This window comes from Colius striatus, chromosome 6, assembly GCF_028858725.1.
Source record: "Colius striatus isolate bColStr4 chromosome 6, bColStr4.1.hap1, whole genome shotgun sequence".
Lineage (NCBI taxonomy): Eukaryota > Metazoa > Chordata > Aves > Coliiformes > Coliidae > Colius > Colius striatus.
The window spans coordinates 11,309,827-11,324,874 of NC_084764.1; the positions used below are offsets into that span (position 1 = coordinate 11,309,827).

A 15,048-nucleotide genomic window follows, 5' to 3' on the forward strand; every position below is an offset into this window, starting at 1 on the left:
TAATACAGAAACCAGTTCACAGCAGTTGGCACAGCAGCTGGCACAATGCTACAAAAATGCAGAATACAAACTCTATCACTGCAAGGGTATTAGCTTCAAATCATTTCTATAATGTTCCTTCACGATAAGACAACAATTTGTAAGAGTTTCTATAATCATACTTTTATATAATGATATCCTTTTTTATTCATGGACTTATCCTATATACTGAAGGAATGCCAAACTTCACTGATGTCATCATAATTTTATGTAACTCAAAAAACATTGTTCAGAAATAATTATTTTTCAAACTTTTCCTTGCTCTTTGATGATCTTAAAAATTATTAGACCGTTTATTTTATACCACTGAAGAAATAAAAAATGCAGATGGTATGTAACTGTTATTGTTCCATAATGGCATCCACATATATAGCTACTTCTGCTGGTAAAATAGGCTAGTATTTCATCAAATCAAAGAGGAACCTTTAAGACACCGTGCCTTGCAGCTTGCTGCTCAGGTCATGGTCAATATGAAATTCAGACAGGTTGCTTAAGGCTTTGTTTGGTAAAGTCCTGAAAACCAGAAGCTCCACAACCCTTCTTGACAACCTGTTCTAACACGTAATTACTCTCAAAGTGTCTCCTCTTCTCCTACATTCTTCCATTGATGACTATTGCCTCTCATACTCCTCCCAGGCACTTCCCTAAAGAGTTTTCTTCATGCCATTTGAGCAGACTGCCTATAAATGTTAAATTATTGGAAAGTAGTGTCAGGGTCACAAGAATGAGTTGTCATGGCAGTAGTTAAGGAACATATAAATTGACAAAGAAAGCTCCTTTGTTGCACTTCATTTTCTGTTTTGTTTCAAGCATAAGACATTAAAAATATATTCCAAGATTTGAGAGTATCCAGAAAATAAATAATAATAAATATTTTGTAAATGGATACTGTAACAATTATTTTTCAATAAATAAAAACTACTATATAGACAAGATAAAGAGCAAACAATCCATCAGAAATTACTAGACTTTATATAAGCCACTTTGTAAGTCAAAGACATGACTCACAAACACTGCATTTCCTCAAAGCTGCTAAATAAGAATCCACTTTTCAGTTACTCCTTTAATGATAATCACAGAATCCCAAGGGCTGGAAGGGACCTTGAAAGATCATCCAAGTCCACTCCTCTCTGCCAGAGCAAAAGTCAGACTTCATACATTTATAAATTCTTTAAAGATTCAATTTGGCACTCTGAATAACTGGAGTAAACTGGATGAGCATAAGATGCTGTCTATAATGAATATAAATTAAAATATCTTTGTAAATATAATAAAGAATTATATCTTCTAATGTAACTGCAAACTTCAGTTATTGTACCTCCACAGTACCATTTAAAAAATGATTTAAAATACTGAAGCATACGATCTCCAGTATAAAAGCAGATCTCAACTAAGTGGTAAATGAGGACAACAATTTGTGAACTGACTAATATTCATGAAAAAGTACATAAATCATTAACTCATTACAGAAGCACATATCCCACTCCTGCCCCTGAAATAAGGCCTAGTTGCCCTGACTGGTGATTAATAGGTTCCCAGTAAGTACTCTAAAAACTCATATTATTTGTAAAACTCATTGTTTTAGGTAGTTATTAGTACAATTACAAAAATTGCCATAGACCAAGTGATCTCAATAAGCATCATGTAATTTCACACTTTTCCCATTAAATACCTTTTGCAAGGCTAAAAGGAAAAAAAACAACAAACAAAATGCCAGGAACAGACCGGAACAGCACAAAAATGCATTGTATCCACTTTTGAGATGGAGCATTTACACTACTGTCACCTTCCACTAACGTTTTAATATTGTATTAATGTGATATGCATACTGCTACAATTTCATAGCTGTATATAAGTTTCTTTTATAACTAATTAATAAGACAGGAAGGAAATTAGCAAGTTGTGAAAGAGAGGAATTAGAGAAATACCTGGTAACAAACCATCTTATTTGGTTCCTGAAATTCAGCCTGTTATGGAACAATTTTCTCTTCTATTCATTTTAAAAATCTTTGCTGAAATCTGATACTTTAAAGACGTTTCATATTAAAGTAAATTGTAACAGAACAGGGTATCATCATGACAGGAACAAATATATCAGTTTATAAAAATATTGCTTATATAATGAAATCATATTTCTTTGTTTCATTTCCAGATGAATCGTCTTTTTTTAAATTATTTTATACCAAAATATTGTTAAAACACTTGCTAACATTTTTTCATTTCGTTTCCTCATCCTCTTTCTACTGTTTACCTACTGTTACTCACTGTCTGAGTACCTCAGGGCAGAAAATACAATTTTTTTCTGTACATAGCACTTTTGGAGCACTACAGAACACAACAAAAATCACTAAAGATTTTAAGCTATTTCATTCCTTTCATAATTCAACAAAAGAAGTATTGACTTATAAAAAAATCATCTTACTGGTGCACCGGTTCTTTAAGATGTGGGGTTCAGTGCTATGTTAAATACAAGACTTTTAAGTAGGTATATACTCCTGTCCAATGCTTGTTGTGTGTTTTGAAGACTTTAATTTCTTTTTGATAACAGATCTCCTAAAAAGGCTATAAGGAATGGTAGAATTACGAGACTTATTTGGTCCGTGAACTGAAACATGCAGACAATGTATCTGAAAACCTGTGATGGTTGCTTAAGACTCAGGCTTACTAATATAATTAAAAAAATATTTTTGATGTTTGTTTCTTCCAGCTCTACAGTCAGAATGTAAGCATGAATAAAAATATAAACCCTGATTTCTCTACTCAAACTCAGTAAAATGCAGGAAGAAAATAAAAATCTATAAAGGGTGTAAAGTTTGTTATATATATCTAAAAGATTCTAAAAATCCTCAAACTCTTAAAAAAATTATGTTCATTTTTTTCCCTTCCCTTGCTGACCAAAACTGGGAATATTCTTCATACTCTAGCAAGTTCTACCATACACTAGGCCTTCCTCTTACTTCAGTGTGAAAACGAATACATTCCTTGAAACCACAGACAACACAGGGATCACGTACGGGTTGACTAGAGTTGAAGTAACAAGTATAAGAACCCATTAGAATCTTCATTAGCACTGCCTACTACAGTGTCCTGGACACACAATGCCTTCAGACTGATCAGAATTGTGTCATTGCTGACCGACAGTTACGTTGCACTCAGTTACATAAATATGCATTTCAATTCACTTTTGCAAAATTTCTTGTAGTAGGTACTTTCCACCATTCAGAACAATGTGAGGTACTCATCATGGGTCCTCAGTAGCAGATCAGTAAAAACACTTCTTACCTGTGATCCTTTCTTGCTACCTGGCAGATTAATTATAAGAGTTTTCCCTCGGATTCCACATACAGGTCTGAAAAGAAAGAAATACAGAGTGAAATTCTTGCATGCAACTTTGTCCACTGTAAAAATAAGAACAGAGCATTTAAGATAAGTTATTTACCAGAAATTGTAAACTCAGTTTCCAACTTCTAAAAATATTTGCTGATTGCATTCTCATAAAATAGCTCAGAAGAAGCTGTCCAGAAAAAGCATCAAACAAGGCTGACAAAGTCAGTTTAATTGATAGATGGAAATCTAGCAAGTGTTGATACTTTTTTTAGATCTATGTAGCAACCTTAATTCTCCTGTTTACTTGCACAAAATACATTATTTGATACAGTCCCTTTTTGCTTATACACAGGCATCCTTTGTAACATAACTGATGATGTCAAACACTGTTTCTCCTGCCAGGTAAAAATACTAATTAATGCTGGTTGCATCAATTCAAACGTGTCTTCTTTCTTTAAAAATAAATGCAACATAAGACAAGCACAGATAGAACTAATCCTCACACGAAAATTGCACTTACGTAACTAATTTATAATTCTTCCTAACAGTCTTTCCTTCTCCTTCACACAAAGACAAAATTAGTTACCAAAGATTTTATTTTTTGTCTTTAGGGAATTCCTCTGGTGTTGATGCAGCACCAAACTTAAACACCCAAGTGCTGAATGCTTTCTATTGTTTGGAGTTTGCCTTCTCCTCTTTTTATTTAAATATAACTGAAGAAAACAAACACCAAATCTGGATTTTCTCCTGAGGTTGTAAAGAGTGTCTCAATATGAAACCAGTGCTGAAAACACCAGTGCTGGGATATAAGAAAAAAGCAAAAGGAGGAAAGCAAACACAAAGATATAGAGGCTAGGGTTTAGAGAAATTATGTAACAATTTCTTTATCATGTAAAAACACAGTGTACTGGTTTAGGCCCATCTGGGGACAAAAGACCACGATTAGACTCAAATACTAAAGACTTGAGAATTGTCAAAAGGCAGGGAGGGCTTATTGCCGCTTAAGGTCCAGAACAAAACAGACCAGGCTACTCGGTTTGGGGAAGAAAATAGGAAATAATTTAATATAACACCAACTAAAGCATAACTATAAAACACCAAAACAAAATAATACAGAATGGTACAATGATAAAGAGTACAACCAACCCTTTAAGACCACTTTCTTCTCACCCCTCCCCTCTTCCGAGGCTCAGAGCCCTGATCCAGTGACTTTTTCTCTTCCCCCCTGAATGGCTCAAGTGGGCAGGGAATGGGGGTTTCAGTCAGTCTGTTCTCGATGGTTTCTGCTGTTTCTCTCTCCTCAGGGCAGGTGGGCTCTGCACCAGTCCTCCCTGCACCTCCGTGGGGTACATCACACACCTGGCAGCACTGCACAGGCTGCTCCAATGTGCGTTAGTCCCAAAGGCTGCAGCTCCTCTCTGCCTCTTGTGTGGGTCTGCTCTGCAGCCTGCAGACTCTCCAGCACAGCCTGCACCATGGCCACCTCACACAGTCTCTTGGCCATCCGAGTGCACTCACACAGAGCTGCTGGTAACTCTCAGTCCTGCCATTGCCCTCCACGGGTTGCAGGGGCACAGCCTGCATTCTCACCACAGGTTGCAGAGGGGTCTCTGGTCTGTCGCTCCTCCTTCCTTCCTCCTTCTCTGACTGCAGGGTCTTCATGGTCGCTTCCATCTTATACCACTCTTACACCTCCTCCCAAGCACTTCAAATTCCCATCCTTAAATAGTGATGGCAGAGGCGCCAGATTGCCCCAGCTGGGCTGGAGGTGGGTCTGAACCTAAGAGCTGGGGGAAAGTCTGAGAACTCTCTACCGGGTCTTCACTGCAACCCCCTCCCCCGGTTACCAAGCAAAACCAGCTCCTTGCTAAACCATGACATACAGAAAAGAAAATAATTTTTTTATAAGGTATTAACAAAAAATTTGAGCCAAAGGACGTGGTTTGTGGGGTAGCCAGCTTTCCTGGATTTCCTCTTAAAATTATTTTCAGTGATTAATGCCATTTATTCGTAGCATGGCATTTTCTATCAGGTAGTGACAGCTGTCATAATGCTCACAAATAGCACAGAGACTGTTTATGTGCCACCAAATGAACTTTTTCTATCACATTCAAGCTATCCAGAAGTATATTTTCAACTGGCACCCTGAATATTGCCTGTTTTCCACATCACTTCTTGCACATTGTATACCATCAGTTAAGAAAGAATTCCAGGTAGTTGAGGAATGCTCTACTGCAATAAAAAGATGAAAAGCTTGAGTTAAAGAAATGTTCATTTACTCCTGTTGCACTATTACAGAGTACAAACTCAGTCCTACAAATGCCATATGTACGATTCATCTTATGACAAATTCAAAACAAACAAAATAGGAATAATCCACAGGAGAATTAAAATGAGATGGAATTGTGTTTGGCAGATAGTTCATTTAATAATCTTCTTGGCTCTTTTATTCTGCTTTAAATAATTTCAGACATTATGAACCAAATGACCGGTACAAGCAACCAATAATAACAAAAGTAGCAGCCACTCTCCTGAAAGCTACACATTCTGGATGTCAATAATCACATCTAGTGGCTCAAGACAGAAATGGAGTTGCCAAAAATTTCTCAAGAGAGCATAGACAAGTAAAACTACCCGAGAACTGCGTAGCTTGCAAAAAATGTGTGTGCTCACAACACAAAAGCACACAAAATGTGCTTGCACTCTTGAGTAATTTGAGAGATAAAGTAGTGATATTCCTTCAAATAAAGAACAGTTAAGGGAGATGCCGTGGATCTTATATTATCTTCAGTCTTGTGATGCAGTGCACAGAAATTTTAAGAAGAAAAAAAGAATTCTGCATACAATTGCAAAGAAGAGAAGAACACAAATAGAAGGGAGTGGAAGGAAAAACAGGATGTGGGAGAAAATGAAAAAAAAAAAAACAGATGTGGGAGGAAAAAAAGTACAGAATTGATGCACAAGTAGGAATGGAGATCACGATCGCTTTGGGAAAAAAAAAGACAAACCACATGAGCTCCCTGGGAAGAAACTGCTAATAAAAGCAGAATAGATGGACACAGAGACATGAGTTCTTTAAAAAGCTACAATAAAGACTGGCATGGCATGGGCAGTTGACAAGTAACAAATCTGGTAAAGGGAAAAGATAATTCTGGGACAAAGACAGTTTTGCAAGGTCACAGAGAAGAAAATGAAACATTAATGAAACACATAAAACTGTCTATGATGCTCTAAGATACTCCCTGCCGGACTCTGGGACTGAATCTGAACTGTAAGAGTCTCACTGCCACTCATTTGTCATAGTATCTGTGAATCCAGTCTACAAAATAACTCACCACTTCCTAATGCTGGCTCATAGTCAGGAAGATAGACTACAACTTGTAACAGTTTTTAAGAGGTTTACCTGATAAAAAAAATCAACACAACTGTCCTAACATTTCCAAACCTGTTATAGAATGTCAGCATAATGTTGCATAACAGAACTTCTGCTTTTGGTTTGTTTTTTTTTTTGAAAAGTCGTAGACATTACATGCAAAACTATCCATCAGAACTCCATTTTGAAATTAAGTCAGTGAGAGGTAAGCTTAGGACAAGTGACACAATGTTAATTACTTTGAAAAGTTAGAACCTATGTTTCCTAAATTGTGTACCAAAATTAGAACATGTTTTTGTCCTCTCAATGTGTACTACTCAAAATCACTGCAGTTAAAGAAACAAGAATGCTTTCTTGTTATAGCTACAGAAGAGTCAGGTTGCAAAACAGGATTTTTGTTCCACTATCATTACAACATCCTTTCAGCCATCCTGATCACATCACATCTTAAATCAAGATTAACATCTAAAATCAAGATTATCATCTAAATCTAGATTATCATCTAAATTAAGATTATCATCTAAATGATTGTCCTTTTCTTGATCAGAAACAGAAAAGCTAAATTAGTATTTCCTCTCATTGTGGTAGCATTCTGTTATTCTTTCCCTTCAGATAAACACAAACTATGACACCAAAACTTAAATCAGATAAAAACCTCAAAATGCTAACTTGGACAGAATCTGAAGGTGTGCACTCGGTAATGTTGCCCTTTCAGATAGGTAATACATGGTATCTCAAATTTTAAAATACTTTTTTCAATCACTAAACCTCTTATCTAAACGTCCTTTATAAATGCAGCTATCTCAATCGAAAGCTGCAGATTTGAAAGTTCCTTCTTTATTTATCATGTAATTATTTTCTTGTTACATCCTCATTAAAAAAAAAAACTCTTTGAAAACTTGTAACAGCCATTGTTTTTATAGTTTCCTTGAAATAATGTGCAAGTACAAACTAACTTATGAAAGGTGTGATGTTACCAAGTCCTTCATAAGTAAAATGAGGTAAATTGAAAGAATAAACCAAAAATCAACTACAGAAAGAAAAACAGGATAATAAGTGATGTCACCGATAAAAAAGAAACAATAGGCAGAGAAACAGTTACTAATGATTTAGTAGGAAATATAAAACTTCAGAGTTAAAACAACACATCTGAAAGCATGGGATAAAATACAACTTTATTTATTGCCTTGGTCAAACTGGATACAAGCAATATCAAAGCAATATATTAATATTTATCAGAGGGTGGGGTTTTTTGCTAAACTAACTATTTTAGTACTTGATGAACAGCATTCTGAAGAATTCTTCACTCACCACCAAAATGCCACGTATCTAGGATGCATGTTTAACAGCATGCATCAATATTACAAATAACTTGGCACAGAAAATACAGGAGGATAGTGTCTAATGGACACAACAAAGGGAATTCAATGAGAGAATGTAATTACTGTTCTTGGAATTTGTCCACTTCTCTGAAGACTTCTAGTCTTGATAACAACAGCAATCTTCATTTATTTATGCTGTCATTTCCTGACAGGGTGTATTTCTAAGGAAACAGTGCCACTCATATTTCAAAGGAAATAGTCTTACCTAGAGAGCATACCCAGAGGAGTAACATTAAGTGATCCCATCAGCATTGCCAGGGCCATCCCTGGAGCTTCTCGCTCTATTACTTCTTTAGTGGCCTGAAATCAAAGATTAAATGCAAAGTGAGCAAAGAAGTACAAGGACAAGGAAAACATGAAACCAGCCAAAACTTGGGCAAATATATCTCCTTATTTTGTTTCTGCCAAGAGATGTCATTGATAAATACTCAACACTGAAATATGGTAAAGAAGTTTCTCTTGGTTGTGTAAGATAGGGAAAGACAAGGGGTTGGGAAGAAGCACTATTAGGTGTAAAGACTCCTATAGAAAATGTTAAAAGTCAGGATAGGTAGGAAATGTAAACCAACACCACATAAGTAACAACTCCTTCTATTAGAAAGCAAAGAATGTTTGGGAATAAACAAAGACCAGACCAAATGTAACTGCTTTCTCTTCCTTATCAATCTCTTTACCACTGAGACTTTCCCAGGTATGAGAAGAGTGAATTGGTCTGTGCAGTAGATAGAAAAAAAAACTTGCAAAGGGAAGCCCATATAGCAGGCAGGCAGGAAAACAGTAAAATCGTAATGATAGTGGCCAAAGGCTGAGGCCTTCCTTTCTGATCATGTCAGCAAAACAGCAGTTCCAAACAGGCTGGTGGCTTTTATGCACAAGCAGTCTGTATGCAAGTGTCATTGAGAAGCCTGGAAGCAGTCTGAAAATTCTTGTTTTTCAGGCCTTTTTCCACAAAGGGAATCAGATAGAAAATGATTTTTCTGAGATGTGTACAATTTTCTGTCCTTAATTCTTAACAAAAATTTTCTCAAATGCACAATTCAGTCTCCCACATCTCAAAGGGTTACAGTCCTACCCTCTCTTCATTTCTCTCACAGCAGTTGCTGTTCAGTGGATCATCTTATTTCATGTGCTGAAACAAGAATCTAAGTTATTTGGCACAGCTGAAATGTTAGCAATGCTCATAAAACTGTGAAATCCATTGTAAAACACCCAGCTAAACTACAACAGTTTGATGGTAGAGCTATCAAAATAGAAATAGAAAAGCACATCTTAAATGTAAGGACACTCTGAATAAGCTAATTTTTTTTATCAGTTTGATGTAGCAAAAGAATAAAATGGAGGAAAAATAGACAAATTATTTTGTGAGGAAAGTTAAATTATAAATTGCATATTTGTTCTTTTCTAAGTTTATAACCGGTGTAACAAAGTAATAGAGAAGGAAAATGACAGAGTTAATCTGTTGTTAATCGCACCCCTATGAGAAAGATCCAGGAGTCCTATACCAGCTATCCTGCCAAAACACTTACAGGAAGCAATGAAAAACACTGAAAAATCCCTATCCCTGAACGGTACAGATATTCAAGTGGCCATATTCCGAAGCATTGCCACTAACATTTAACATGTTTTGAAGAAATGTCAATATCAGAAGAATTTGGACACAGCTACCAGGTAGACATTCAGATTTTTTTTAATAAGCAAACTTGGTATGTGCTCAGTTGTGGGAAGCAGCAACTTTCGTTTATACAAAATCAAGAAATTTTAATTCAGTAGCTGAAACCACAGACTCTTTTATATCAAGCATAGCATGTTGGTTTTAGTATCTCTTATTCTCTACTCAGAAACAGAAGAGCCATATAAATACAACATAATGTCTGTATTTCTACACAGGGGAAATGAGAAGCAGCAGGCTAGGAATGTTGTAGACAATCTCCCTCCTCACTGAGGGAGATTGCCTAAAGATACTTGCTGAGGTATTAAATGATCAACCATATTAAAAAATTTTAATACTGTCAATAGACTAGACAATTTTTATATTATAGAAGGAAAAAAAAGCATTGCAATGGTGAAGGATATGCTGCTGACAATGAAAAAGTTGGCGAAACATAGAATTCTGTGTGTGTGCATACATAGTAAGTCTATATCTATGCCTTTGATTTTCAACTAGTACCATGTTTCATAGCTATTCAAACTGGTTTTAAATATAAAGTCCATGTGAGATTTCTTTTTTGCCCTGAGCATAGTGACACTTTGAAGAAACCATTATTAAAATTCTAAACAGGCTTCAAAGGTAGTACAAGATGCAAGAGAGTTTCATAAACAAAGATCTTACAGCTCAGGGAGCCCTTCAATGAAATTCAAGTCCATTCTCCAACTTCACAAGAAAAATGACCTTCACAAATTGTCATTGCTAGCAGGCAATGTGACTGTTAAAAATGTATAGACTAAGCAACAAAATCTGAAAGGGCAGAAAGTCGAAACAGTAGTACAGTCCCCAACAATAGTCTCTAAAAATACTTATTTCAAAATATATATGCTTATATTTACTACTGTGTGCAGACTTCTACAAAAAGGGAAATGCTTCCTGGTTCCACATTCGCAGCCTGTCTGGATGGAAGTAACCAAAAAAGTGCTGTTATGTAAATAGCTTTTACAGTGACATCTGCTCTTGAAAGTCAGCCATGGGGAAGTCCACTCTTGGGATGGCCTCAAATAACTTAAAAGTGTGCAGTGTACAGGAACTGCAATCACCATCACACTAGGAAGCACACTGTTAATTATAGGAATGAAATTAATGCTGCTGCAGTGATTTGCAGATACTTTGTGTCTATCTGTAACAACTCTTTGTTTCACCTAACAATGTACTGAAGAGCCAGCGGCTAGTTTTTCTAATATGTCTTCAAGTTTGAAGGAAGGGTGGAAGAGAGATGTCAAAACTAGATTTTCACCTATGTCCAGCTCAGGAGTTGGACCTGTCTAGTACCAACATGTACATGCATGCAAACTATTCAAGAATTAGTGCCTCAGCTGAACTGAAATTGCTAAACTTTGTTTCAAATGTAATTTATTTCTTGGTAGTCTCACCATTAGCCAGCTTTTGTCTGCTGCAGGGGACCAAGCAGTTGTCACAAAATGAATCACAAATCAAGGCTGTTGCCCCTGGCTCTCTGTCGTGGTAGAAACCCATGACACTCTCATAGTGATAACAACGACACTACTATGTGGGCAGAAACTGGAAAAAATGACGATAAGATTTCATTCAGAGCTGTCACACTGATGCCTTCATCAGGATTAATGCTGTACACTGATTTCCAAAACCCGAGGCTGATGACTATATAAAAAGTAGGTGGAAAATACTGCAGTAAATTTGCATAAAATACTAAAATGACAGCAACGAAGTGTCGCCAGTTTTTTCCAACGTAAGGTGGTGATGCAAAGACAGATGCATACAAGATGGAGGTGGATGGGAGTGGTTCTACACTACTACAGAAGTGGAACCATTTGAAGGTAAAAGCAAGAGTTTGAGAGAGAGACAGAAGAAGTGCAGAAAGGCTATTTTGGAGGTTGCAAAGAAAGGCCAGTTTGGACAGGAGAAGGGAATGTGGGAAGAAGGAAGCCTAAATGGAAAGGAAGAAATGCAGAGGGAAAGTCCAAGCAGCTGGATTGTCAGAAGAGCAGGTATGAGAGTAGTGTGAGGGTGTGATGGCAGGCAACTTGGACAGACAATAAATGAGGGAAAAACTCAGAAGAAGCAAAAACAAAGACAGGAAGAAGTGTCAGGTTATGGGGGAACCAGAGAGAGAGAAAATGAGTGAAATACAGTCATAGTTTCTACTCCAGAGAGCAGATGTAGAGACTAACAATTATTTTTTAAACTGTTCAGAACTCAGTAACAATGTCTATGCAAACAGTTCTCTTCTCATTTCATTGCTAAATGAATAAAAGCAATTTACTTTAAAATGCATTTTTGACTGTTTTCAGAGTGCCCTTTTCTTGGAGTTGGGGCATTATGTTCCCTAACCAACTGATGTATTTTTAGATCTCTTTGACGTAGTTGTGGTTGTTTAACAGATGGCTTGCTGCCAATTGGTTTTACAGAGTTCTCTGCTGCTTCACTGCCCTTCTTTGCCTCCATACAAATTTAGTTCAGTTCTTAACCTGTGGGAGCCTTCCCAGGCAGCTTCTGGAAGATATACTCACTGCAGACTGATTCTAATTAAAAGACCTAGAATTACACTTCTTGAAGTGTTCAGAAACTCCTTATCACTGTCTTTGAGGTATTATGCATAGTAAAGTTTTACCTCAATAGTAAGTAATCTTGTGAGACATTCATATACTCTTCAGTAATTTTGAGATGGTAATATAGTTTTATCTCTTCAACTAAAATGCAAATGTGAGACTAAGAAGTCATTATAAATTCAATTAAATTAAGATGAGCAAGACTGTCTCTGTTGAAAATATTATTTCTGTTGAAAAAGTTAAAACCTATGACTCTGTATAGCATATCTTAAAGCCGTTCATGCAATTTAATGGACAAATTTGGAGATAATTTATATTTCACAACTACAGAATTAGCATAGGTAACATTTTATTACCTATTTGAACTTGCCATTGAAAGTAGAAATCTTGGAAGGCCCTAACCAAAAACATATCAATATACCCTCACAGACCACTGTCAAATCTCAGCAGACTGGACAGAGAACTGTGGAGACATATCAGTCAAATTCACAACAAAAAGTCAGTCACGTTTGTCAACAAGTTGTATAAGAACGGCATTCCGTAGGAAGAAACATTGCATCTCTCAGTTTGGAGATGATACACCTTCTCCAATCCAATATACCTCACACTTGTGGCTGTAATTTCTGTTCTTAAGTCAGCTATTTCAGCTTATTGTCTACTTCCCTACTCTTAGTTTGCAGAGGAGAAAACAGAGCTTACATGGGGTTAAACTGACTAGAGCTTCTCACCTGAAAATCACCTATTTCTTCTCTTAGTACAATAAGAAATATAGTTTGCAACAGCTAGCTTCTTTCAATGCACTGAAAACTTTTTGGAAAACTATCAGTTTTGTGTCACTGATTTTCACTATTATGCCATCTTTCCTTGATTTTTTTCTTATTTCCTGTCCCCAATAATCTCTGTGATGATATTCTATGTCTTTTTTATGGCTGGAAGGCTTGACAGGAACCATATTGCCTCATGTTGTCCAAAATCAATTTTCTTTCACTAATTTCTCAGTTAATTTGGCAAATGGATAAAATCAATCACATATGGTATTGCTCCAAGGCAACCAATGTCAAGCAGGTTTGTAAAAGTCTTTTGACTTGTCATCAAAGTGAATAACTTTCCAACACTAACGGTGACCCTCACACATCATTGGGGTGCTGCAGCCAGAGATACAGCATGCAATGGCTGTCTCTTCACATGTAGACAACTATCATTATCATTGACTCGTTGATGTCAAATTAGTTGTCACAGAACCATGTAAGTCAAGAATGGCCTGCATCCGGAAGGAAATAAATAGCTGCTTCTGGACAGAGTGGATCCCAGAAGCAGGCATTTGCTGTCACTGTAGGGCTTTTGACAGATTCACAGCCACATCAATGAAGCTGGCCACATGCACCTTAAAAGAGCCTGGGACTCATCCTTTCCTGAATAATGTTATCCATGAGTGCTAAAGACATCAGCTTATAAAACCCATCAAATAAAACCCATCAACTGTTTTAGAGTCCCAGAGCAGTGGAAAATATCTGATGTAAGCTAAAGTAAGCACCAATAAGCATGTTTGGGCTCACAAGATGGACTGGCAGCACCTGTGCAGACATCAGGTTAGTGATGTCCCTGCTACATGTTTGTTCCTCCTCATGAAGTGACATCTGGGCTTCTGTCAGTTTTACTGTACAGTAAGAAACTCAGTCCAAGTCTGGCAACTCTCCATTTTGATGTTCCTGTTGGGTTTTTTAGATGTTAAATGTAGATATGTGTCAGACACACCTAGACACATACTGAGAGCTCTCCCAGGCTTTCACAGAATTATTTTACATAAAATAAACCAAAACAAGTCTACACTTATCAGGGTGGCTTACTCTATCACCTTTCTCTCTTATCAGTGGTGAGGTTGGTACATATTCCTCCAATAACTGACCTGATTATGTGTTCCTTTTCCTCTTCTCACAACTCAACAAACACAAACAGCTACAAAACTCACAACTACAAACAGCTAAAGGTGGATTAAACCCTGATTAATACAGCCACCTGAAAATTAACTCTACAAACTGGCGTACCTGCATGCACCAAAAACGCATTTCCACTGACAATAATTCTGCATCATAAAAATGTTGATTTGAAGTCTGCTTGCACTCGGCACATTTGCAGTGACTCTGCTGCTGACAATATCCAAAGCATCACAGAATGACTCTACAAAATTTATCCAGGCAAGGAACAAAAGTGTCGTGGCAACAACTGCTGTTAGATTAAATACAGACTTTATTTTCTCTGTTTCTTCCCGCATCCATGATTCCCTCTGCCTGCAACTTGCCCACCCTCAATTCCATCACTCTTCACTGGAATCCATCATGCTATTTACTGTAATCTAATGCCTATGGCATGAGTTTCAGAGGCTAGGAGTTAATTCAATATCTGCCGTCTTTATAAAAAAACATCAGGAAATGATTATATCAGACCAACTATCTGGTAGATATATCTCTGATAATACTCAAAGACTTATGCACGACCAAGCCATAAATATATTTGATTTTAAGTAATTGCAAACCAATGATAGTTTTGTAAACAAAGAACTACCTAAATGTACATGAGTTAATAAAGATTTTAGTATTTATTTTAACTTCTCTTAAAAGACTTTGCTTTCTTCAAGTGAAATCGAAGTAATCAAAATATTTACCTCATAACACTATTCCTTAGAGATCCTCA

General features: G+C 36.6%; 1 protein-coding gene across 3 annotated transcripts in view; it reads right to left on the minus strand.

Annotated features, from left to right (window-relative positions):
• The window catches only part of GPHN (gephyrin), a 303,175-nt gene that overhangs the window by 110,562 nt on the left and 177,565 nt on the right, over positions 1-15,048 (minus strand). For all 3 annotated transcript variants that reach the window (XM_061998238.1, XM_061998239.1, XM_061998237.1), the window contains exons 5-6: positions 8,327-8,421; positions 3,322-3,388 (exon numbers count right to left, since the gene is read on the minus strand). In XM_061998238.1, the coding sequence (XP_061854222.1) occupies positions 3,322-3,388; positions 8,327-8,421 (162 nt within the window). The remainder of the gene's footprint in view (positions 1-3,321; positions 3,389-8,326; positions 8,422-15,048) is intronic.